The 27,385-nt window shown below is 35.3% G+C and overlaps 1 protein-coding gene across 2 annotated transcripts in view; it reads left to right on the forward strand.

Annotated features, from left to right (window-relative positions):
* Window positions 1-12,491, forward strand: part of Lox (lysyl oxidase) — a 13,810-nt gene extending 1,319 nt beyond the window's left edge. The window contains exons 2-8 of one of the 2 annotated variants that reach the window (XM_015486783.2): window positions 1-369; window positions 737-845; window positions 2,136-2,273; window positions 3,518-3,674; window positions 7,241-7,336; window positions 7,682-7,797; window positions 11,523-12,491. In XM_015486783.2, the coding sequence (XP_015342269.2) occupies window positions 1-369; window positions 737-845; window positions 2,136-2,273; window positions 3,518-3,674; window positions 7,241-7,336; window positions 7,682-7,797; window positions 11,523-11,529 (992 nt within the window). In that variant the 3' untranslated portion in view covers window positions 11,530-12,491. Of the gene's footprint in view, window positions 370-736; window positions 846-2,135; window positions 2,274-3,517; window positions 3,675-7,240; window positions 7,337-7,681; window positions 7,802-11,522 lie in introns of those variants that run through there. The other variant, XM_048811853.1, reaches the window with a different exon arrangement.
* The last annotated feature ends 14,894 nt before the right edge of the window (window positions 12,492-27,385 follow it).

A 27,385-nucleotide genomic window follows, 5' to 3' on the forward strand; every position in this document is an offset into this window, starting at 1 on the left:
GCACGCCGATCCTGCTGCTCCGGGACAATCGCACGGCCGCAGCACGGGCGCGAACCGCCAGCTCGTCAGGGGTCGCCACAGGTCGCCCCAGGCCCGACGCCCGCCACTGGTTTCAAGCCGGCTACTCATCTTCTGGGACCCGCGACGCTGGCGCCTCGCGCGCAGGTAACCGGACGGAGCCAGAACAGCTCCCGGAGCTCAGTAACCTGCGGCCGCCCAGCCACGTGGACCGCATGGTGGGCGACGACCCGTACAACCCCTACAAGTATTCTGACGACAACCCTTACTACAACTACTACGATACGTATGAGAGGCCCCGGCCTGGGAGCAGGTATCGACCCGGATACGGCACCGGCTATTTTCAGTACGGTAAGCACCCCCAATCCCCAGGGCAGCCAGAGTGCACCAGGTCCCCAACTATGTGGCTCCTCTACGTGGCTGTCTGGGCGCGGCGGGCCCCGGTCCCTGCTGATTCGACCCCTCCCCCCAAGCCTGCAGAGCCAGCTCTGGAATCTGGTGCAAACCGCACGCCTGGCTCCTTCAGCTTATTTTTCGCTTTGCTTCGCAACCAGGGGCGGGGGTTGGGGGGTGTAGCAAATTCTCTGGCTTCCCCCAGCCCTACTCTGCAGTTCTGGTGGGCTAAGGATGACAAATAAGGGATCTGAAGGGACCCAGACCCGAAGTAACGAGGCGCTCGTTTGTATCACTGCTGCGCTTGTTGCGTGCTGTCATTTAGGTCTCCCGGACCTGGTGCCCGACCCTTACTACATCCAAGCATCCACATACGTGCAGAAGATGGCTATGTACAACCTGAGATGCGCTGCGGAAGAAAACTGTCTGGCCAGGTACCAGCTGGGATCTCGGTGGCCCGGCTCTCATACCTTGGTGCCTGTTTCTCTATTACTTCTATTCAGACAGACCAGACCTAGGAAATGGGACAAGGGCTAGGAATAGATAAAGTGATACCTGACCTTCTGGGCATGTTGACCTGCATGAAGAATTAAAAGTTTTAAAGTTTCTATAGATTTGCCTCAAATTATGGTGGACCTAATCCTTATCCTGGCGACTGATAGTCTCATATTTTTTTTCTAAGACTCTTAAACTTTAGAACTAATAACTTTTTATAAACCAACTGTACAGAAATGTAGAAAAACATATTGTAACAAGAAGGGCTTGTTACTATTCCCTTAGAAGATTGGAGGTAAAATTGTCATTGAGGCACCCTCATTGGTAAACCCAAAGTTTTCCCTTTTTGTTTCAGGTCTAACTGAGTTGTTTTGATATTACTTCAGCCAGAATAAGACCATGAGCAGCTTTGTTTTGCCTTTAGTCCTAAAATAAAATAGCTATTAGGATATTGGTTCTCTGAGTTTGCACCTAGGAACCAGCAGAGGGAGCAAAAGATGTTTTGATGGGTCCCATAAATATGTTAACATGTAAAATAAGGTCAGGGATAGTATTAGAACATACACTCACATGAAATATGTTAGTCGGAGCACAGTGCTGATCACTTGTACATTTCTTCCACATTGTATCTTTGCAATTGTCAGGGTAGGGAATAGAAGAAATTCAACCTCATTTTCATTCCTAAGTCTTGTGTCACTCACACCATTGTCTTCCTCATGATATTACAGTAGTTTCCTTGTTTTGAAGATGTGAAGTTGCAAAATTATTTAACTAAGTTATGTGTGTTCTTTTAGAGTCATTTTCTCACTTTATTTCTTAGTTATCTGTTTAAAAGAAAATATTTTGTTAAATTCAAAGTTCCTAATAATTATAGATCATTTTTAATTTGGGATAATTTCCACCTCAGTTGTTCTTATGTTTAAACTTGAATTGATTTATGATACAAAGTTGGTTTCTCACACATAGATTTTTAGTGCAAGTTTTATTATGTTGTCACTTTTAAATTGTGAATTTTCACTGTTGTCTTTCATTCACTCAGTCATGAAGTATTCATTGAGTTCTGAGTACCCCAGAACTGTTGGGAGCTTGGCATTCAGCAATAAACAAAATAAACTGAACACCCTAACCTCTTGGAACTGATGGTGAAAGGATATAATATATGATGGAGAAGTTTTGTCTTAAGTTAAAAGTCTGTGAATATAATAATGTTTCTTTTTTCAAAATCACAGTTCAGCCTACAGAGCAGATGTAAGAGATTATGATCACAGGGTGCTGCTAAGATTTCCCCAAAGAGTAAAAAACCAAGGAACATCTGATTTCTTACCAAGTCGTCCAAGATATTCCTGGGAATGGCACAGTTGTCACCAGTAAGTACATGGGCTTCCTGACTTCTAAGTTGCTCTTTCATTTTTCAGATGATTATTGATGTGACAAATACAAGTCTTAAGTCTTATCCAAAAAGAGAAATTTGTTAAGATTTGTATTTAGAATTGTTTCTAAAACTTGACACAATCAAATAAGTCTGTCTTTAAGATCCTTCAACCAGTGATACCATTATCTTTTGAACTAAAACTTCAAGCACAGCTTTATCAAGACTTGAGAAGGCATAGCAATTGACTTCAATAACATTTACTCCAATATAGTTAGGATTTCTAAAAATGTTGATTACAGCCCAGATCATCTACAGTTAGCATTAAATAACATTTATTAAAACCACACATAGTTATCAAAAGGATCAGAGACCATTCTCAAAGGAAGATGTAAATTACATACTCCATAAGCTGAAAGTGACTTTTTCCATCTTTCAAAAGAGCTATATCAATCCCAGAGTGAATGCCCCTGATCCATACTAAATATAAGGATTTTCACATAAGGTAATGCCATCATCTGCCTTGGTGACTTACCCAGGTGTTCTTAACTGCCAGGAAATCCTGATGTTTGGCCTTAAACTTTCTGAAATTCAAGCCACTTCTTAGTGTCTTTTCCTTATGTGAAAATATGAATAGCTCAACATCTTCTAGCTAACAAAATGAGAAAAATAGATAGGAGCTTTCTAATTTTTCAGATAAAATAGAAATATTTCATTCCTAAGTAAAAGCTTATGCAGTTTAAATAATAGTGGTGGGTAAAACATGCCATTATTTCCCTATTGCATTTTAATAATGATTTTTAAATATGTGAGAATTCTATTTTTAAAAATCTCCAAAAACCTTCCAGAGTCATGTGCTGCTTCTTTTTTGGAATGAGGCATCGGCATTGACAGCCAACAGAAATATATCAGAGAAAAAAAAATGGCAAAAAATGGCTATTTTTATTTAAGGACATATAATTGTCTCTTTATATTTAATATTCAAAGATAAAACAGGGTGTAAATAAAAAGCAAAAAATACCCAAACTAAGTCTGTTATCCTAGTAGCAATGTTAAAAGCTAATAATTTTGATAGATGTCTGTCCGAGGAAAGTGGAGCAATCTAGCATGAATCTCTCTTAAAAAAGATAAACTTGACCCCATTTACGATGTGAATCCAAATTTGTGAGCCAACAAATTACTGTCCTCTTGGCTTTCTCCGTATGCAACTGACCACTGTCTCTTTGTTTTGTGGGACACTAGACATTACCACAGCATGGACGAATTCAGCCACTATGATCTGCTTGATGCCAACACTCAGAGGAGAGTGGCTGAAGGTCACAAAGCAAGTTTCTGTCTTGAGGACACATCCTGTGACTATGGCTACCACAGACGCTTTGCATGTACAGCACACACACAGGTAAGCTGGCACCCTGAAATCAGAACCCACAGGTTTTAGAGACAAAACAAAGTAGCATACTGTTTTCTTTCTTTCCACCTCCTTTTATAAATGACACTTCATTCTGAGTTCATTTTGTCAAGATGAAAAATAATATGAGAAAAGGTAAGTGATGGCTTGATGCATGTTACTTTTAAAGTGTTTCCAACTTTGCACCTGACCCCTTCTCATTGTCACAGGAGGTCAATATGTATCCACGATAATATGTTCCACAATGAGAAGCCAAATTTTACTTTCTGCAAATGTCTGAATGGTTCATAGCATCTGCACCCATTCTGTAGTCTTTAATTGATTATAAACAACTTTAAAAAAATATACCTCTGCTCCCTGAAAAGCCATTCTTTTTTTTTCCAACTTTTATGCTTAAAATAGAATAGTGATTGAGGCTAGCAAAAGGAGAGGAAATAAGTTTCTTAGAAAGCACTTTAAACACTCTTTCTTTTAATAATGCAAGTAAGAACAGAAGGACACGTTTTTTTTCTCCACACACATATATTTAATCCTACAGTATAATTGATGTCAGATGTTCTTTGGATGAATTTTTAAAAATAGTGCTGAACTAAGCAGTTTGTATGTCTTATAATAGGAAAATGTGTGTCAGTTAAAAGCCATGCCAGTATTTCCATATGAAACCCTAATTTGTAAAAGGACATTATAATTTTACTCCAGCCCAAATCTTGGCAAGGAGCATTAAATGCATATAATCCAGGACACAAAAGGATCAGCAGCTGGCAACTTGGGAAGCAAATTTCAGGTCTGCGGCAGGAAGCTTTCTGGTGACCTAAATGTTACCATTACTTCTTTCTCTGAGTTTAGACCATCATAGCAATTGGAAGGGAAGAAGGTTAAATTAGACATATGTGTGTGGGTTGGGGGATAGTACTTATTCTTCAAGCAAAAGGAGATGTAACCTACCCACATACTCTACATGTGTTTATATAGATTTCATTTACATTCATTTATCAAGTCCCATAGCATCTGGTGTGCAGTGGACCTGGAGTTTATTCTCCCTTTTAGAAAAATAAACAGTTTGGACAGCTCACTCTGAGATGAAGTATTTGAATCTGGTATTGTAGGTATTTATAGCATTCCTAGTGCTTCCACTCCTTGGAGTGACCCACTTCATTTTATTTGGTAGCTTTCTTGTCAGTCATCCTCTGTATATGTATTATTCAACAATTGTGCACCAGCTCTGGCATTATGAATGATTTATGTATTTGTTTTTTTTCAGTAGATCAGTGTCTCTTGCCCATGAACTTCATTTAAAGGAAAAAACATTCTCACAAACCTCAAATGTTGGCTTAGATTAGTTTTATTATAAACCTTCTGAAATGTATTCAAGCGTAAAACTATGTATAGCTTCTATATATTTACATTCTTACTAATTCCTGTTCTTAGACCACAATTTATATAGTAAATATATACAAAACTAAAAATAGTCACTTAATCTCTTTACCCTAATGTAGTAAAAAGTTGTGTTTTGCAAAAACCAAATATCTAATTTAGATATCCAGGGCTAGGATTCATATTTAATCTGTTTTAAAATTTTGACTTTGAATATATGAAATGCCTATATGCTTAATGGTCTTATTTCCAGTTTTATGTTTGCCAATTCAAAAAACCAGAGCTCATGTAAATTCTGCTAGCTAATCCTAGAGTGCCAATTCCAGCATTTATATTTGTTTATTCATTTATTATTTTTTATTGATTTTTTAAAAAAATAAATGACAGCAGAATGCATTACAAATTTTGTTACATGTATACAGCACAATTTTTCATATCTCTGGTTGTATTATTTTTGAGATGTGATCTCACTATGTTGCTCAGGCTAGTCTGGAACTCCTGAGCTCAAGAGATCCTCCCACCTCAGCTTCCTAAGTAGCAGAGATTACAGGTCTACAGAGATTCCATGTCTACCACACACCTGGCTAATTCCATTGTTTTCAAAGCAGTTTTGTTCATTTAAATGACTAATATTAAGGGCTGGGGTTGTAGCTCAGTGGTAGAGCACTTGCTTCACATGTGTGAGGAATTGGGTTCAATTCTCATAAAAAAATTTAAATAATAAAGATATTGGGCCCATCTAAAACTAAAAAAAAATAAATAAAAGAGTATTATTAAAATTTGTCTTCAATAGCTATCTAATCCAATGAATCCTTTATAATGTCATGAATGTAGTAGTGTAGTAATAGCAACAATAGCAGCAGCTAACACACGTATGATGTACCAGAATCAGAATTATGTGCAGTATCACACCAAAAAAAAAAATTCTTCATTATGTATTTACTACTCCACATAGATGACATTTACTACTCAACATAGATGAAATATGGACCAAGGTAGGATTCCGGACAATAACTGTGGAATGTGGTTTTCCCTGCTGCAGTTCAGGTACTTTTGAGTTTGACTTGTCTGTGCTATCACGTGCTATATGACAGCACAGTTCTCACCACACTCTTCCCAAATCTAGCTACAGCCAAACCAGTCAGTGAAGCACACTAAGGTGATTTTGCTATCTGTTTGATTGCCAAAGTTATTTTAAGCATCAAAGCAATTTTGCGTGCTGAAATCAAATGGCAGCATTGAGTTAATATGATTGTAGCATCTTAAAATAAAAATACAAGAATTAAAATTTCTTGTGAAGAGCTAATAGAAATAATATATTCCCCAGATTCCAATTTTTGTTTCTTTTTATCCTGGGCCATCCAAGACACTTATTTATTTTTAACCTGAATATCTCAGCAAGTGGAATGTGTGGCATTTGCTAGTTTAGGTGTATGTCCATTCATTCAACAAAATATTTTAGTGATTATGCGAAATAGGGTATAGTATGGTAGTTAATGACAGGCACTCTGGATCCTGTTTACTTAAACAAGCTCAATCATTTACGAGTTATAATTTAGAGAAAATACTAGCACCTTCTTCATATAGTTATGAGAATTTAATTTACATATGGAGCATGTTTAAAATAGTTTCTGGCACATAATAATAATAAATGTTAGCTAATCAAAGATGCAACATAGATTCTACCCTTAGGGAACTTACAACCTCTAAATTAGATATATTCTTACATAGTATGATCATAACCCAGAGAAGAAATGGATAACATTGCAAAAACTATCCATGACAAAAATATCAAGGGTACTCTGAATATAAGAAGGTCATTTCTAAGAGGGGAAAATGGGAGAGGGTTTCACTAATAAGACATTTGAGTTAATTGCCAAGTGACCTTTATTCCTGCTCTGGTAATATTCCAGAATTTTGGTGGAGGACTATTTTGTCACTTAAGATTGTATTTATCACTGGTAAGTTGTGACACTTTTAAGAAGGCAGGTATATTTCTACTTATTTTAGTACTGTGTCTTTTTCAACCAGAGGTGCTATGAAGCCGGGTAATATATACTATAGTTTTATATCAAACACTTTATAAATACTAACTGAAAATTTAATTTACAAATAACAGCATATACTTTAGCACAATCTGACCATTCACCATCATTTTAGGTGTTCTGTTTTGTTTGTTTTAGGGGTTGAGTCCTGGCTGCTATGATACCTATGCTGCAGACATTGACTGCCAGTGGATTGACATTACAGATGTACAACCTGGAAACTACATTCTAAAGGTAGAGGCCTTGGGAAATATGTAATTTTTAAATGAAATTAATAGGCACCATTCTGTAGACTCAGATGATGATAAATCATGATTTTGGAGATAGTTAGACAATTTCTAAGCAACATAGACATATGAAAATATTCTTATTTTAAAGAACATCATGGGAAGTTATACTGTTTTCTTCTATAATGTCTGCAGAGTTTAACCACTTGCTTATCTTAAACTCCCTTTCCAGCTTGTGTTAGCTAAATCACTTGCTAATGATTCCCACATAGTAGCTCTACAGAAATAGAAGGGAAAATGAGTACATAATGATCATGAAATCTTTAGCACAGATGCTGTTTGTGTTGCCTAGGTCAGTGTCAACCCCAGCTACCTGGTGCCTGAATCAGACTATACCAACAATGTTGTGCGCTGTGACATTCGCTACACAGGACATCATGCTTATGCCTCAGGCTGTACGATTTCACCGTAAGTCCTGTTTGCCTAATTAAGTAATTTTCTTTACAAAAAAGTTTTATTTATTTATTTGTGGTTTTTTTGGCCAGGTATTATACAACAACATGTGCCTATTTCAACTACTATAGCTTTCACTGTAAAGAAACCAAAGATCAAAATTGTTACATAGAATCAGTGCTATCACATAATTAGAACTGATTTGTGTGTGTGTGTGTGTGTGTGTGTGTGTGTGTGTAGAAAAGTGAGGACATACTAGGGTTTTAGTCATCCTAAAGCTCAGTTTTCAAAATAAGACATACACATAGAACAAAGTGTTTACCCAGAAAGCTTGTGTGGTTCAGTATGTTAAAGTATTCAAAATGCAGTTCAGGTGAGATCATAGGAGCTCAATTGAGTTTCCTGCCCCTTCATACTCAGTGAAGGAGCTTTGAAGAAAGTCCTAGAGTTCTTCAAAGTACATTTTGAAAATCACTGTCTTTGGGTACAAGACAGTGATGAAGAGACCAGATGAACAGATGAAGAGACCAGATCCCTGGTCTGTGGAAACCCAGATTTCATAGGTTTATTTTTAGAACCACAGGTATTAAAGGGATATTCACAAAAGGAGAGGAAACCCTTGGTCCTGAAACCCTTTTTTGAATGAAGGCATAGAAGGAATCCTATCTACAAATGTGAACTAGGAGGTATTTTGATGCCTGCTTGCCAGTCTGTCCTGTCCCAAACTATTATACTGCCTGTTCCACTGTTGCTGGGTAATAGATCATAACTGTATATGCACCCTTACCTTATACTTCAAATAATTGGAAGACCCATAGGGTGGTACTGAACATGCATCTGCTTTGCTTTGATGGAGTGGTACTGGTATCTTTGAGTCATGCAGAAATGTATAGCATGATTTCATATGGAAGTTGGGACAGGGGTTTGCTGCACGTGAACCTGTAATTTGGTGGCTTTTCCAGGCCCATGGAAGTCTGGTTGTGCCAATTTTTCCCTACACCTGGGCTCCTGGCCAGGAGGAAAGTGGAGCCTAAACTAGCCCTTGGTCTGTCCACAGAGCAATGCAATATTATTTGGGGTTGCATACACCCTGGAGGAGCCACTTTATTCACATAAAGGAGTAAGCATGAGCTTTACAAGTATCACCACATCATTAGAGATAGATGAGGCCCATGACAGCAAAGGAGTGGTACTGAAAAAAAATCAAATATATTCTTCTGAACATGCTGGTTCTATGGCCTATTGTGTGTGCAGTTTGTTATAGAATAACCAAAATTCCCATAGTATCAGTGTAATTTAACCCCAAATGATTTAAGGTGAAATTGGTGGATTAGTTAATTCCTTTTAATTTTTATCATTCCTTAAGTTATTTACTCATTCTCCATTTACTTATTTACTTGTTCTTTCACTATTGTACTGTGTGTGTTTGTTAAGGTCCCAAAGTAGATATTAGAGAGTAATGCAGAGATAAATAAATATAACTCCAAGCCCCTATACTGTTTCCCTGTAGACATATTACAGAGATTCCAGTATATTACTTATGAATCTCTTTGTTAATGTTTGTCTCCTGCCCCAGTCCATGAAGACCAGGTTCTAACTGCCTGTCTTGCACTGTATACCTACCTGTTGCCTGGGACAGGCCTGTCACCTTGCAGCCTCCCACTCAATACGTAATTAACAAACAAATCAAACAAATAACCCTATCTCTCAAGGACTTTAGAATTAAATAGAGTGAGTGAGAGAAATACACACAAAAATGTAATAGAGCCAGGTATTTTTCTTGTAATCCCAGCAGCTTGGAAGGCTGAGGCAGGAGGATCAGGAGTTCAAAGCCAGCCTCAGCAATAGCAAGGCACTAAGCAACAAAATGAGACCCTGTCTCTAAATACAAAAAAAAAGGAATGGGGATGTGGCTTAGTGGTTGAGTGCCTCCCTGTGCCTTCAATCCCCAGTACACACACACCTCCACCCCCTGCCAAAAATGTAATAGACAATACAAAAAGTCCCATGAAGGTAAATTAATATGCACTGAGACTGGAAGGACTTCTGCTACAAGAAGTTTGGTGACTCATTATGATTATGGGCCTTCCAGTAAGTGCAGGTCCCAAGAGGAGACTCTTACTGCATAGGATGTGTCTTTGTTTTAAGTTAGTAGAATCCATTTAGTATTTTCAAATATCTGAAACAAATGGAAACTGTTATATTGCTCCAGCAATATTGTGACTCTATAAGAGGTATTCCTCCTGTGGCCACCTGCTTAGTTATTTTTAATTCACCAATGATCTCTGACTACAACTAAAATGCAAGAGGAGGTAGTTGAGGTAGAATTTTAATAAGTAATATTGATTAGAGGAAAATATGAAGAATTGAAATAACCCATGGTTAGTGACTCATAGTAAAATATAAGCTCATACTTCCTGTATGAGTGGGAAATCAGGAAAATGTAGCCTTTTTGAGTTGAGAAAAATCTGTCCCCTTCAGGAGAATGATGTTGCCTCTTCTATATTTTGACTTTCATCTCAGGCCTCCTTTGCTAGAAATCAGAGTTCAGAGGAAGGGGAGATTTCTTTGGGCTGAGATTCAGTAGTGGCTTTAGGTCTGTATTCTAATTGGGCTTTGAAGCCTGAAGACCACACTCAGGGGAGATAAGGAAGAGCATTTGGGAGGAGGCCCAGTTACGGGCAGCTACATGGCGGGAGGACGATGAAGGGCATATTTACAAAAAGCAAGTCTTCTAGTTTGGCTGAGCATAAGTGTCATGGAGTTAAGAGTTGGGTAAAAAGGATAAAAACATCACTTGGGACGAGATCAAAGGGAACACTGAGAGCAAGAAGTTTGAACTTTATTTTCTGGAGGCCATGGGGGAATTTTTGAACTTTTTGAGCAAAAGGTAGAATTTGCCTAAAGCCATGTGGTCAGCCTGGTGGCTTTGTGTATGTCATTCCCATGCTGGCATTATTGTACTATTTTTTAAAATTTAATTACATATCACTGTCAGTTCACTGGTTGTTATTTATGCCAAGCACATACTTGAGGGCATTCTGTTTGATGTAAAAAGCAGCCAGTAAGTGAGTATGTGCCACGAAGGTGCCACCCCCCACCTCATTTTCTCATTAAAAACAAAATGTAAGGACCTGGTGACTCCAGACAACTTATGGTTCTAATATACTAATGATTAAGTTCTCTTCTTACAAGACTTACTGTTTGGAAATTGATAGTTTATGGTTTGGATTTAAGTGCATTTTTACCTCTTTAAATGGTGATGTATGATAACCATTTGAATAAAAGAATAGCTGATCGACTGTACTTAGCCAGTCTCTGCCTGTTAATGCATCATTCAACATTCAAAGCCATGTGGATAAGGATGAATGCAAGATGGTGAGAGGCCATGACTGCTTCTTGGTGGAGTGCCACTCTCGTTCCATGGAACAAACTTGCCTGGTTAGGGTGTGGGTCTCATGAGTTCTGCTTCACTTTTGATTGTTTCAGGGGTTATATCTTTTATGTTAGATGTCCAGACTGTAGGCATCAGCATACATTCTCTGCTCTTGATATAAATGCTTTCATCAAATAATTGTTAAAATAATGTATTAATGGTAATTTCACAAAATAATTATTGCTCAGGTGGAGGGAAATGGCTACATAGATATTTTTAAAGTTGACTTTAAATGTATCTATTGTATTCATTCATGATATTGTACCCAGTTCATAACTTCTCCTATTTTGTTTTCTTAATCTAGGTATTAGAAAGCAAGCTCAACTCCCAATGGATAAATCAGTGCCTGGTGTTCTGAAGTGGGAAAAAATAGATTAGCTTCAGTAGGGTCTACATATTTTGAAAAAAAGAGAACAGAAAACAAAAAAGGAATTTTTGTTTGGACTGTTTTACAACAAAGCAAATAACTGGATTTGAACATTTAAGTTGGAATTATTTAGAAAGTTTTAAAATACTTCTTCACAGTACTTGTGAGTTAACACAATGTTTCAATTCCATAGTTGCACAATTGGCTCTTTCAAAGAAATACAAATGTCTTATGTTCCTTTTGAAATTCTGATACAAAAGGGAAAATAATATTTTGAAGAATGAGCCAAAATTGCTTTGAACTGATTATCCTCTAAAGTGCTGGAACTTGAGTGAAACATAATGGTAATACGCTTGTAGGTGTTTTAGTGTAGATTAATTTAGAAATGATGATCCTACTATTTAAACAGATATGGACACATTTGGTGCTGAGGAAGGAACAAACACATTACTATTGGTGTCAAGAAATATTATATAGCAGAGGAATGGCAATATATGTATCCAGATAGTTACATCCCTATATAAAAATTATGTTTACAGTTTTTAAATTAGTAGGTAACTTTCTTTCTGTCAAGGGCACAATTTCATTCTGATTTGAGTCAACTTTTGTTTTGGAATGAATTAGGTAATTGAGCTGCCCGATTCCTGTCTGTTATTTGTTGATGCTCCTCTCCACTCTTAGTTTTTCTATAGGCAGAGACATTTTAAGTGGCATTCTTAAAATTACCATTCTGAGGACTGATCTACATAGGACATCTGTGTAACTCGGAAGTCATTCTGATGATAGCTAGGATACATCCAGACATGATATACATTTAAGCATATTGAAGTGTAAGCCAAATTAAAATTTCCTTGCTGATATAAAAATCATACAAAAAGTCTCAAAAACCACACTCTCTCTCAAATACAAAAAAAAAAGAATGATGAAAAACATGTTAGGATTTTCAACTTTTCTGCATGTCTTAAATTTTCAGCTATTAAAAAGAGTAATGCTAAATATCTTTAAATTATCCAGAACAGACGATATAGTATGTGTGCACTATGGGAAAATCATGCTAGGTTATTCAGAATTGGTCATACATGTTTTTGTGTGTCTTAAATATAGTCCAGATTAACAAGGCACATAGCATTATATATTTGAGGTGTGGATAAGGGAAAAGAAAGTACTTTCTGCAAAACCAAGGAATACTCCATAATGAGACAGCTGTGATTTTTATTTTAAACTGTGAAACTGTGTGCAACAACAGAATTTGGAAAATCTGTCTTTTTCTTAAATTCAAAAAGTGCAGGAAGAAATCAAGTTAGACTTTTAAGTTAATGGTGCTTTAGGAGAAGTTTTTCCTATATTAAGCAGTGTTAAAATCTCAAGTAAGATGTTTCCAGTACTAGAATATGTTAGGTAGAGTTTTAAAAGTGAGTTGGCATCCTGTCATATATGTCATAGAGTTGTAAAGTCAACACCAATTACGAATAATCATTCTGCGCTCACTGGGTACACAGCATGGTAAAAGGGATGAGAGGTGGACAGTCATCAAGGGACAGATACAGTGGTATGCATTGTCCTTGTTTGTCAGAGCACACAAAGCAAATACAGACAGAATTTTCATTGAGGTAGTATTTGAGCTATGAGATAGGTTCTGTGATGTACCTCTTTTTTCCTTAAATTGCTTTTTAGTCTTAAGATGGTAGAATGATCCTTTCCAATTGTAATCTTTTCTAATAGAGATATTTTAATATACTTGCTTTATTAAATAACAAAAACTACTGTCAGTATTAATACTGAGCCAGACTGGCATCTATAGATTTAACATCTATTGTTTCATTAAGATTATTACCCCTGTATTATAAATTATCCAATATCATGACCTTTGGATGTATAAGAGAAATCACATTTACAATTATTTCAGTGAGACCCTTTATCTGTCTCTCCATCCATTGCCCTTTGAGGACCTAATAAGCTAGATACTCACATGTAAGACATTGATACATAAAATAATACTGTCCCTAACCTCAATAAATATGAAAAATGTCATTATCCATTAGGTTCGCTTTATTTCATTTTTTAACAACCTACAGTACATGTTTATAACATTTCAATTTTAGGCACTATTATTTTTCATGACCATGTTTTAAAAAATAAGTTAACAGTTAATGAGTACATGAATGTATATATTTCTAATAATTAAAATATGTTTTGAATTCCTGAAATGTCCACCTTTTAAATATAGCATGTACTCTTTGGTTGATTCTGCAAAAAAAAAAAAATGTATTTCAATTAAGAAGCTAAAGATTCTTGCTTATTCCTTATGTGAACATTTCTCCCCTTTCCATCATCCCTCAACATTTACATATAAATGATAAGTTTTGATTTAACACACAATATTTTTTAACCTCACAGGGTCTTGTCTCTGAATAACCATCAATACTCACAGATAATGACTAGCTGGTAACAATTATCAATTATTATTAAACTCTAAATTTTTTACAAAAAGGAAGTAGAAATGATATAAAGAATGTTGAGTACTGAGAAGAGACTAGATTTTACAGAAATAAAGCCTGTGAAAATGGAAAATAATTTAGTGAGTCTACTATCTGACGTATATTATTAAGTGCTCTCATAATTATTCAGACCACATCTGTCTTAAAGATGTCTTGGCCTTTGAGGTGAAGAGTTAGTCTCCCAACAGTGCCATAACATATATGAATATTCAACTTGCCTATTTCCAGAAAATCTTTATATTTTTATACTATAATTTTATTTACAATTTCTATCTAATTATTCACTAGGCATTATTTGTAATAACATTTATTTTGCTCTTTGGAATCTCATAGGACAATCACATTTATAAACATTCCCAATATTTGATATTAGCAGTTCACTAAAATTTTCCTGGAACTTGAGAATTAATGTTTAAGAGACAACATGAAAATGTTTATTTCCTGGTCAGGATATGTTTCCTTTTAAAAATAACTTTTTTTGATACTAACAAGAATATTGATAAAAGTACCCTTTTCTATATCTTTTATTTTTAAAATTCATATTCACAATCAAATACATGCAACCCGCAACTTAGATTTCATTCCCAGCCACCCAAAGTACTGGGTCATTTTTGAAAACAACATTTCATTTATCCTTCAAGCTAAAATGGTGCTGACTTATTTCAACTTGAATGTAAAATGCTTTAAGTCTTAGCTCACGGGTTATAAACAATTAATATAAAACTGTTTGCTGGGAACTAAGTGAGTGTCATTTGGTATTATAATGTTGTTAATAAAATTTTAATTTCTCCCAAATTTTTCAGGAATTCTATCTGTAAAACTTTTGTACCTTTTTGAAGAGCTTTTATTTTAAATGCCCAGACACTGGCTTTATATTCTTCTTTGCATTCTCATATTCTTTTATTATATGCCTATACCATGATTGCAATATTATATAAAATGCCTTGAATAAATGATTTCAAGTGTCAATAGTGATCATTTGTTGTTATTTTTTAAACAAACAAACCTTGATTTGGGGTGGAGATTTGTTGTTACATATAAATTTAAAATCTGAATTTCATTTTTAGTTAGAATATTAAAAGCTATATATGTGGTTGGTGGTCTTGCTTAGCTGCTTTTTGAATTAATAAATTATTTAGTAAGATTGTTTGCCTTGAAGCTAATCTAGGATGAACAAAAATCTAGCTGATGTCTTAAAATAGATTCTATCATACATGAATCATACATACTATGCATGAATGTGTCCTAACTTTTGTCACAATTACCAGCTACTTTTAAGGACACAGAGTGGGGATTGCAAAAACAATCATACTCTTCTTTTATGATTTACAAGGAATGCCTATGGACATACAAATATTTACCTAAGGGACACACAATTCTAGCTAAAAATTATTTATGTAAAGAGAAACATTGCTATCATAGTAATCTTCAAATTTGTACCAGATTAGCCAGGGAGCTGGCAACCTGAGAGGGCAAACATGTCCCAAACTGTGAGAAGAGTCTGTAAAAGGAATCCACAAAAACAATTCACCCTTAAGTAGCTCTTGCAAGTAAAACAGATGTAAACTTGTGGCTGGAAATTTGCAGATCTCAAATATCACATAAGTGATATTTGAAACTAATAAGTTCTTGTGTCCCTCTCCCGCTGAAGGCAGAGCATCTCAATATAGTTTAGTTACTAATGCCAAAGATGGTTTCCTGGGTTTCATCAGTATTCAGTATCATTATTAGCTTATGAATCAAAGAGATGGCAGATCTTTCCTTTTTGCCAGAAAAACTTTGCTGCCTTTATGTTACTTATTTATCTAAATTTCCAATCCCTGCTACATATATTAGTAGAGAGCTAACATACTTTAAATAAATTACTTTCATTTAAACAACACCCTTGTACTATACTTTTTTTAAATTTGCATAAGTAAAATAGTACTTGCATAGGACTTGGAAAATATTGATTTCCTAAAGCATATACAGTTGTCTCTCAGTCACTCTGGGGGATTGGTTTCAGGAACCCCAATGGATACCAAGATCCAAGGATGCCTGAATCCCTTATATTAAATGGCATGGTATTTGCTTACAATATACTCCCTTTATCTCGTATACTTTAAATCATCTCTAAGTAACTTATACAGACATACCTTGTTTGTGCCTCACTTTATTGTGCTTTATAGAAATTTCATATTTTTTTTTTTACAAATTGAAAGTTTATGACAACCCTGCATCAAGCAAATCTGTCATTGCTATATTTTCCAATGGCATGTGTTAATTTCATGTCTCTGAGCCACACTCTGGTAAATTTCACAACATTTCAAACTTTTTATTTATTATTATATCTGTTATTAGTGGTCTTTGATGCCATGAACCACACCCATAACAAAGTAAGTATGGGAAATATTATCTCTATAGTGGGGATTTCCAATACATATTGCCATATTAAACATTCTGCAAAGTCCTACTGTAAAGAAACCACTTCATCTTTGTTACTCAGTGTTATGCAAACTTTTTTTTTTTTGTAAGTCCTTTTGTTTTGGTTTGGTTTTAATAGCATTTATCCAATCAAACTTTTTGGGGGAGTTTGGAAAACTCTGGTGTTTGTCATATGGAATAATTTCCAATTCATAGAAATGAGATAATTTGCAAATTACTTAAAACAAATAAATGATAGTGGCAGCATTTGAGCTGTAGGACACAAAGTTACCTAAAACCTGCCAATTTGTTACCTGACTTGCTTCCTAAAAACTAGTTGAATGGGACCCTTTTAGTAGAAAGCCTTCCAACCTTTAAGGCATTTTCTATCTTAGGAGAGAGATCTTTCCTATTGCTCAAATGACTTGAATGCTTTTATTAAAATCTTATTAAAAATCTTTTTTCTTTCAAATCTTACTTACTTTTAACTCTCAGATTGAACCCATCATGTTCTTTGTAGACCATTTATTTTGTACATTCAAAATTATTTACATCATACATAATTCTATAATTTAAGTTTCAATAAAGTTTGATGCTATACACAGGAAGCAGGGAGAAATAGGATCAGAATGAGTAATTTAGAAGGGCGTATGCATGTATATACACAGTTTTACTTTCTGTGGTTTTAGTTCCCATGGGTCAGCCATGATTGCAAAATATTACATGGAAAATTCCAGAGAAAAACAGTTCATATGTTTTAAATTGTGTACCATTCAAAGTAGTAGAATAAAATCTCATGTATTTCTATTCCTTCCTGTGAGGACATGCATCATTCATCTGTCCTGCATATCCACACTGTATATGCTACCTGCTCATTGGTCACTGAGAACCATCACAATTGTCATATCACCACAGAATTTTTGTTCAGGTAATCCTTATTTTATTTGAAAAATGACCTTGAAGTACAAGAATAGTGATGTTGGTAATTTGGATATGCCAAAGAGAAGCCATAAAATGCCTCCTTTAAAGAAAAGGTGTAAGTAACACTTCTATTACAACATATTGCTATAATTGTCCCATTTTATTATTAGTAGTTGTGGCTAAATATCTTACTGTGCCTTACTTATAAATTAAACCTTATGATAGGTATGTATGTACAGGAAAAACACAACATACTATAGCATGTTATCCAAGATTTTAGGCATCCACTGGGTATCTTGGAATATATCCTCAGCAGATAAGGAGGACTAATGTATTTATAACTTATTGTCAATAATTTGTTTGCTGTTTAACTATGGGAAGTAAGCATTGACTTTGGAGAGAAAAAAAATAGAGCCACAAACCAAAAAGAGAACCATAAATACAATAATGAGGAAAATACATGTGTCTCTGTTAGAAATACCATATTGCTGATTCCTAATTTATTTATATACAAAGACAAACCAGAGTTCATGACATAATCGTATATCATAGAAACCAAAGACAAATATAATGATAGAGCCTTATAAAAGATATAGTCCCTTTTAAAAAATTAATCAAAAAATATCAGGTCTTCACTATGCACATTTTTACTGAGCTAATGCATAAATTTTGAGTGATGTTGGTGATTCAGATATGCTAGAAAAGCAATAATGTGCTTCCTTGAAGTAAAAAGGTAAAAGCAACACTTTTGTTATCACATATTGTTATAATTGTCCTATTTTATTATCAGTTGCCATTATTAAATCTCTGTGTCTAATTTATAAATTAAATTTTATAATAGGTATGTATCATATACAGAAAACATAACATACTATACATAGGGTTTATTATCATCAAGGATTTCAGGCATCCACTGTGGGTTTTAGAATGTATCCCTTGCAGATTGGAACCAATATTATCAGTAAGTTTTTGCAAACTAGTGAGATACACTGTTGCCATATGCCAAACACTAGAATCAGTCTTTTTTGTTGTTGTTGTTGCTGTTAAGAGTGATTGTTTTTAGAGGGAGGACATTAGGGAGAAAAAAAGTCTTTTAAAACAAATCTATAGTTGGGTTACTCTTGGGGCTAAGATTCATGAGTAAAAAATAGTTGTGATCATTTGACTTTCATTTTAGGACTCTTTGGTTTTTGTTGACAGGGATATATGTTAAACTTGTTTAGTCAAAGAGTAATTGTGGTGCTGGGCATTGAATTCAGGAGAACTCTACCACAGCTACATCCAGTGTCTTGCTAAGTTACTGAGGTTGACCTCCAACCTTGCTATCCTCCTGCCTCCAACACCTGGGTATCTGGAATTATAGGTGTGCACCACCATACCTAGCACTAAAAGAGGAATTTGTAAACTCATACAAGTAAAGGACAAAGGTGAAGTTTTTTGGAGGAGCAATGGAATAAGAAAATGGAATGTCAAGACCATGATCTCTCTGCCACTTCTTTCTTTGTGTATCTGTGAATCTACTCCATTCTCTTGGTTTCATTTCTCCATAAAGATTGAATCCTTATTGCCTAAACACCTAGCTACACATCTATATAACTTGTTGACCAGAAAGAAAATGGCATAAGTGCATGGTTACAGTTTGAAAAGTTTGGGGAAGGCATTTCCTAGGCTCATTCTGTATCATGTGTAAATCTTTGATCCAGTTCTTGTGAATTCTATGACTGGTCTGGCTGGAGTCAAGTGCTCTTCCTTTTGTAGCCTCTGATGTGAAGGAGGAGGGGGTCAAGTAAGAGAAGAGCTGCTGCCACCCAAATCACATGAGGGTAAGGAAGGATGGAGACAAAGGGATTACCCAGAAAGGGAGTTATTTATTAGGGATACTATCAATGAAAAGTTTATTGGGGGCCAGCAATTACTTAATTTTGTGTTCTGCAAAAGAGATGAATAAAATAACATCTACGCAATCCAACAACAAATGTTTTCTTCCAACTTGCTCATCACCTAATTTCTGTTGAGAACCCCCCACCCCCACCCTGCACTGTTCTCAGTATCTAAGTGCTGAATTTTCCTCCAGAAAGAAGCAGGAACACCTTCCTCTCCTTTTCCCCATTTCCTTCCCCTGTTGGAAGGTCTAATAGTCTGCTCCCTCCCACCCCATCTTCTGTTTCATAAAGTCCTGGTAGGGCATCTCAGAAAGGAAGCCCATCCTTACAATGGAAAGACCACAGTTCCTTCTTATCCAACCAGTCACAATGGAGCTCTAGAAAGGATCATCAATCCAAAGAAAAAAGGAGAAAGAATGAGCAAGGGTAGTGGAGGGGGTGAGGAGAGGGAGAGAGAGAGATTCTTTCAAGCTTTTGCTCCTCCAATTGCTACCTGTTCCCAATGACTTCCTCTACCATTCTTCTTTCTTGTTCTTATTTGACTTCCAGTGAGAAACTTCCACTGAAAGGATTCATTAGGGTACATTGCTCTCTCTAATTATATTAGTACAATATGATATCTTTTTTTTTTCTTCCCAAAGGAGTAGAGATGGAACCTAGGGCCTGGCAAACACTAACCACAGAGCTACACCCCCAAACTATGTTTTGTTTTGAGACAGGATTTCACTTAGTTGCCCAGACTGGCCTCTAACTTTGGATCCTCCTGCCTCAGCCTCACAGATATGCATCACTTCACCCAGTTATTCACTGTGTAGTCTTAATACATTCACAGATCCTTAGAATGAATACACTCCAGTTATTAGGATAAGGGGAAAGGAAAAACTCTAGAGAAAAGCACAGCAAAATAACAATGTCCTGGAGGAATTGCAGGGGTAATGAGACCCTCAACAGAGAATAATGAGTAGTCAGCTGTACTTATCCCTGTCCCAATAGTTTCTCAATGCACTCTCACCATTCTTTTTAATTTGGGGTATAGAAAATTTTCACTAGGCACTAGGGTGATGTTGGAGTGGCGCAAGGTGTGACAATGCACCCAAAATATCAGTATCTGGATAAAATTCGTCTTGCAGATCACAGACCTGAGGGAATGAGGTCAGAGGGATGGGAAGAAAAACACACATGGTGTGGCTTCTTCACTAAATTAGGCAATCTGCTCTCTGGAAAATGATCAACCTAGAAATTCTCCAGGGTCCAGACTGACCAGAGATGTCTTTTAGTCCACAGGGAGTTATTTTGTTGTTTGAGGTGACTTATCAGGAGTTAGGACCCCACAGCCTTATGACCTCCTGTCCCTCGCCATTTTCTCAGGGGAGTACTTCTGAGTAATAGAGACACAAAGGGAAAAATTATATTTTCCTTTTTTCACTCCTCATCTAGAGTTTCACAGTTTAGCTACAGGGAGTCCTCAGGGATTTATTCTTTCTCAGTGCCCTGGTAATGAATGGCCAGAGGGAGTGTTTTAGCCTCAAACATTTCTCTCAGTTGAATTTTTTAGAAAAACCTAGGAGCTGATTTTCCCCATAAGAATATTTTGGATCTTCACTCAAAATCAATACTGACCTCTTGGCTTCACTGACATTTTTTTTTTTTCAGAGGGTTGGCATCAATAATCCTTTTTTCACTGGGTAACCAGGCTACCTAAGTGTTTCATGGTGAGTTCACTGAATCACTTAACCACCATTTTGAGATTAATCTAAAAATATTAAGTCAAATGAGAGGCCTGATTTCTGAAAATGCGGTCTCAAAGAAGACAACAATGGCTGTTTCTGAGAGGAAGTGCATTAGCTTTTATGAGAAAGAGTCCTTACTATATTCTAGACAGGATTATGGATCATCTTGTTGTTTTCTCACACTGTGAAGGAGAAGATCTTTTTTCTTTATTTTACAGATAAGTGAAAGTCTTTGAGGGACTAAGTCACTGTCAAAGTTACAATGTTTCCAAATAAAAAAACAAGAAAATCAATTAAATACTTTAGAGTTGATCTAAATCCAATAAATTAATTGGACACTGTTACAAAAAAAACTCCTATGCTAGTAATAATCAGGAGCTATAATTTTCAAAAGTATTAAAATATACCTAGGAATAATCGTGATATAGGGCTCATAGGAAGAAAATATAAATATTTGTTAAATAAGTAGAGAAACATACTAATTATTCTATGGGAAGATTGAGTATTATAATTAATAAATTAACATTACCTTTCAATGCTATCAAGGAATTGAGACATTAGTATTTTAATAAAATATTTAAATATAAGTTCATCCCTTTTTTCATGAAGTAATTTGACAGTGTATATCAAGAAGTTGGGCTGGGATGTGGCTTAAGCAGTAGCTCGCGGGCTCTGGGTTCGATCCTCAGCACCACATAAAAATAAAATAAAGATATCGTGTCCACCGAAAACTAAAAAATAAATATTAAAAAATTCTCTCTCTCTCTCTCTTTCTCTCTCTCTAAAAAAAAAAAAAAAAAGAAGAAGAAGAAGAAGAAAAGCTTAAGTTAGGTGTGGTGGTAATCCCAGGCTGAGGCAGGAGGATTGCAAGTTCAAGGTCAGCCTTAGCAATTTAGTGAGGCCCTAAGCAAGTTAGTGAGACTGTGTCTCAAAAGAGAAAATAAAAAAAGATCTGGGGATGTAGTTCAGTGGTTAAGCACCCCTGGTTCAATTGCTGGTACCCCAAAACAACAAAACAAAACAAAGAAGCTTAAATAATTCCATTTGGGCAATAATTAACTTTGAGGAACCTATCTTGAAATTATCAAATGCACAGATAAAAGATTTCTGAAGCATTATTTAAGCACTTTAAGCATGTTAGAAATATCCATATAAATGTTAATTTTTCATACTACTATAAGAATTATGAGGCATCACTTAAGATTGTGTTTCAAATTTTATGTTACAAAATGCTCTGTTCTAATATGAACTGATTTATTCTAAGTGTTTATGTATGTTTATGTTGGATGCATTTGCCTCAAAAATGAGACTGAGAGAGTGCAGCAAAAGTTTAGTAGTGGTTAACTCTGAAGCCTTGGAAAGTAAAAGATTTTATTTCTCCTTCCTATTTTTTCCTGCATACTCTGAATTTTCTCCAGTGATAGCCTACATTATTCTCCAACAGAAGCTTTCAAACATACAGAAAATTAGAACCATCTGATGACTCTCCATATACACATCAGCCAGCATTGGCATTTACCAGCACATGGTCAATATTGTTTCTTTTATTCCTTTATCCACTATTTCTCAAGCGTCTTCCTCATTCTATTATTTCAAAGCAAATCTAGTACACATCAGTGGGTATCTCTAAAAGGTTAGGAATCACTCCAACAAACTACCATATTATCTCACTTAAAACATTAGCAGTTCCTTAATATTTCCAAATATCTAGCTTGAACTTATTTATTATTTGTTCTTTTTAGTTATACATGACAGTAGAGTATATTTTCTAGCTTGTATTTAAATTTCACCAGTTTTCTCAGTAATTTTTTTCAGGGTTTTTTTTTGTATGAATCAGGATTAAACAAGGTCTACACACTGAATTTGGTTATTATGTGTTTAAAGTGTCTAAAATACATACATTTAACACTTATAAATTTTTGTTATTAATGTGTGAAAAATAAATAGGTCTTTTGTCCTACATAAATATCCACATTGTAGCTTTTGCTGATATAATACTGTGGTGTTGTTTAATACGTCTCTCTGTTCTTTGCATTTACTATTTAAAAAATCGTCATCTACAGGTTCAACCAGAAGTAGTTTAGTTTGATTTTGAGGATTAAGATGACTTGCTTTGTGTCCTTCATATCTTGGATTGCGTTCTTCATAACTGTATCATACATGGACGCCCATCATGTATCCAGTTGTCTATCTTTTTAGGGAAGGGAGGGGAGATGGGAATAGGAAAGACAGTAGAATGAATCAGTCATAACTTTTTATATTCATATATGAAAACACCACCAGTGAAACTCCACATTGTGTACAACCACAAGAATGGGATCCCAATTAGAATAATTTACACTCCATGTATGTATGTCAAAATACACTCTTCTGTCATATATATCTAAAAAGAACAAAATAAAAAAAATGATCAGCTGTCAGTCTAATGCATCCATGACAAAATTCCAAATCAAGTACTTTATCTACTCCTTTTACGTCATTAATGATTACTACTAGATTCATTTTCAAAGTAAGTGATTTTTTAAAGATCTGAGTGAATTGCATAATAGTAATATGTGCTATTTCATTTGAACAGAGTATTTCTTTCCTTCATTAATGCACCTCATTCATTAAACAAAATAATGTTTATCCTGATAACAAACCTTTTTTTTTTCTTTTAGAATTTGAGATAGTTTTGGAACCTCATCAAAGATATTTAAGGTGCTGTGCTCTTTCACAAGAAGAGCCGAAATGTTGTTTTTGGAGCTGTTTTTGTCATGTGCATGAGTCCCCCACTCCCATTATGGTCAAGTGTAATTTTAACCTTAAACAAATGATCTGTTGATTTGAAATATCATGGGAAAATTCTGACCTAGTACATTTTCAAAGAGGGTAGTTACTGGAAAGACAAGAAAGCTAAGGACATTTGGCGAGGTGGTTATAATACATGCTTTGCATAACTTTCTTCTTCCTCAAATTTTTTCCTTTTAAATTTGGTTTCTCAATTTCCTGTAAACTAAATTTCAAGTATCGTAAATGACATTCAAGGTCTTCATTTAACTGGCTCTAATGCCCACTTCCCTGCTTTCATGTCCTGTCACTTTTCTTGAATTCTTTCCTCCAGTCAAACTAGACAGCCATTTCTTTTAGTCCTATTGTCTCCCTAGGAGAAAAGTATTTGTCCCTTGCACACTTAGGGACTTTTCCTCACTCTCTGTAAAGGTGCTTGCTTCTTTCATAGTTTTATATATATACATTTTTTTCCTTGTTACACTTATGATGGAAAGCTTCTGTTATTTTACTAACACCTTATCTTCCTATTTTTTAAAAAGAAGTTCATAACCCAATTTCCTTTAGGGAAAAGATGTCACCTACAGAGAATTGTTATATCATCAGAATGTCCAACATCAAGCATTAGGTAGCTCTAAGCCCAAGGTAGATAAACTGAATTTCAAACTCTCTAAAAGTTTAATTATACCCAAAGCCATACTAAATTGATAATGGTTAAAAATGATTAATTGGTAGCCTGATGAGTTTCTCAAGAATTAGTAATTAATATCTTCTGATTGTTTGTCAAAGAACTCTTTGTAATGTGTATAGGATCCTGGTTGCAAAATGTGGCAGGGTTAGGTATTAGTACTTACTTTGTTGTTTTCTGGGTATCTTCTATCCTTTCTTCTTTCTCACTAATTCTGTTGGTTATTTTTCTACCCCAGATCAGAGGCATTCAAGAATATAGATTTAGAAAACAAAAACCTTAGCCTTAAATTGCAAAACAAATGCTTGTTCAAGTCTTATAGAGCTTTTTTCCCCCACCTGCTTTCAAAAAGACAAATAAAACTAAACCTGTACAAAACGGAGAGGCAGAGAATGAAGAGAAAGGGAAGTTAAACTGAATGGATAGAAAGAGGAAGGACAAGAACTCTTAGAAGTTATAGAAGCAAGATGAAAGTTTCTTTGATTTTTCACTTGGGTAGCCTGTTGTTTGACAGTCCTGGTAACCTATGAGTCCACCTGAAGAAAAGGGTAAGGAGAGTTGGATACCTTTATGAAGACGAGAGCATAAACAGAATACAGCAAATCCTTTACCCCTTGATTAAATCGGAACTAAATAAAATCAGTGGGAAATTTTCCTACAATGAGGCAGTGGTAGACTCAATTTTATTTATTCTTTTCCAATTAGCTAAGCCTATCATATTTTTTTGTTTCTAACTGCATGAATTTTAACTTTCAGAATAAATGAAATGGTAATGGCTATCCCTTTTTATATTTTTAACTTCCAATATTTATCCATTGAATAAATATTATTAGTCTTAAGACACCCATTTTCAGGTGAGAAACCATCTTTCTTTTCCTAGATTTTTAAGTGCTTTGCTTAAAAATGGAAAAACTTTAATATTAATAAAACTTTCTTGATTTTTATATTGGGATAAAATTATTTTTAAAATTTTTTTAGTTGTTGATTGACCTTTATTTTTTAATTTTATTCATTTATTTATATGCGGTGCTGAGGATCAAACCTAGTACCTCAGACATGTGAGGCAAGCACTCTATCATTGAGCTACAGCACTCTACCACTGACTCATAGGTTACCAGGACTGTCAAACAACAGGCTACCCACAAGTGAAAAATCCAAGAAACTTTCACAATGATTTTTATTGGTTTTACTGAAGTGATGAATTTAATAAAATTCACTTCCTAAAACTGGTAATCCATGTGTAATAAAAACTCACAAAATTCAACTCAAAGTGGATCAAGGGCTTAGGCATTACACCACAGAACCTGTGCCTACTAGAAGTAAAAGTAGCCCCAAATCTCCATCACATTGGATTAGTCCCCAACTTCCATAACAAGACTCCTAAAGGGCCAAAAGTAAAATCAAGAATAAATAAATGGAATGATTCAAAATAAAAAGCTTCTTCTTGGCAAAGGAAACAATCAAGAACATGAAGAGAGAGCCTACAGAATAGGAGAAAATCTTTGCCACCTGACCTCAGATAGAGCATTAATGTCCAGGATATATAAAGAATTTTAAAAACACCAAAACAAACAAACAAACAAACAAATAACCCAGTCAATAAATGGGCAAAGGAACTAAACAGACGCTTCACAGAAGAAATATGAATAGTCAACAAATATATGAAAAATTGTTCAACATCTTTAGCAATTAAAGAAGTGCAAATTAAAACTACACTGAGATTTCATCTCACTCCAGTCAGAATGTCAATTATCAAGAATACAAGTAACAATAAATGTTGGCAAGAATATGGGGAAAAGGCACACTCATACATTGCTGGTGGGACTGCAAATTGCTGGAACCACTCTGGCAAGCAGTATGGATATTCCTCAGGAAACTTGGAATGGTACCACCATTTGACCCAGTTTTCCCACTCCTTAGCATATACCTAAAGGATTTAAAATCAGCATACTACAATGATGCAGCCACATCAATGTTTATAGCATCTCAATTCACAATACTTAAGCTACGGAACCAAACTATATGCCCTTCAACAGATGAATGGATAAAGAAAATGTATATATACACAATGGAACATTACTCAGCCATAAAGAAGAATGAAATAATGGCATTTGCTGGCAAATGTATGGAACTGGAGACTACCATGCTAAGTGAAATAAGCCAATCCCAAAATACCAAAGGGCAAGAATGTTCTCTCTGATATTCGGATGCTGACTCACAATAGGCAGCGAGGTGGGGAGGGGGCAGGGAGGAGTAGAAGTTCACAGATTTGGGATTTGGAGTGGGGAGGAGGTAGGGAAGGGAGGGGAGATGGGAATGACAAAGACAGTAGAATGAATGAGATATCACCTTCCTATGTTCATATATGAATATGCACCAGTGAAACTCCACATTATGTACAATGAAGAATGGGAAGTTATACTTCGTATATGTATATGTCAAAATATATTCTATTGTTGTGTAACTAAAAAGAACAAATAAAAAATAATTTGCTTCCTAAAATTTAACCATGGTAGTTATGGTCAACTTTTAATAATGTATAGAAGCTGGTTTACATCATTATTTTGCTATTTTCACATCTTTATTTGTAAATGATTTGGCTTATCCTACTCCAACAATCTTTATTAGATATAAGGAGAAGGATTATCCTAGATCAGAAAAATATGGTGCTGTTGTCTGAATGTCTTCCCCCAAATTCATGTGTTGAAATCTTAATCTACTAACCCTGAAATTCATGTATTGAAATTCTAACCTCTTAATAAGTGGAGACTTCAAGAGGTAATGAAATCATGAGGGTGGAATGCCTATGAATACAATTATTACCTTATAAAAGAGGAACAAAGGATCTCATTTGTTCCTTCCATTATGTGAAGATTCCACAAGAAGGCACAATCTATGAGGAACAGGT

Source organism: Marmota marmota, unplaced genomic scaffold (genome assembly GCF_001458135.2).
Source record: "Marmota marmota marmota unplaced genomic scaffold, marMar, whole genome shotgun sequence".
Taxonomy (NCBI): domain Eukaryota; kingdom Metazoa; phylum Chordata; class Mammalia; order Rodentia; family Sciuridae; genus Marmota; species Marmota marmota.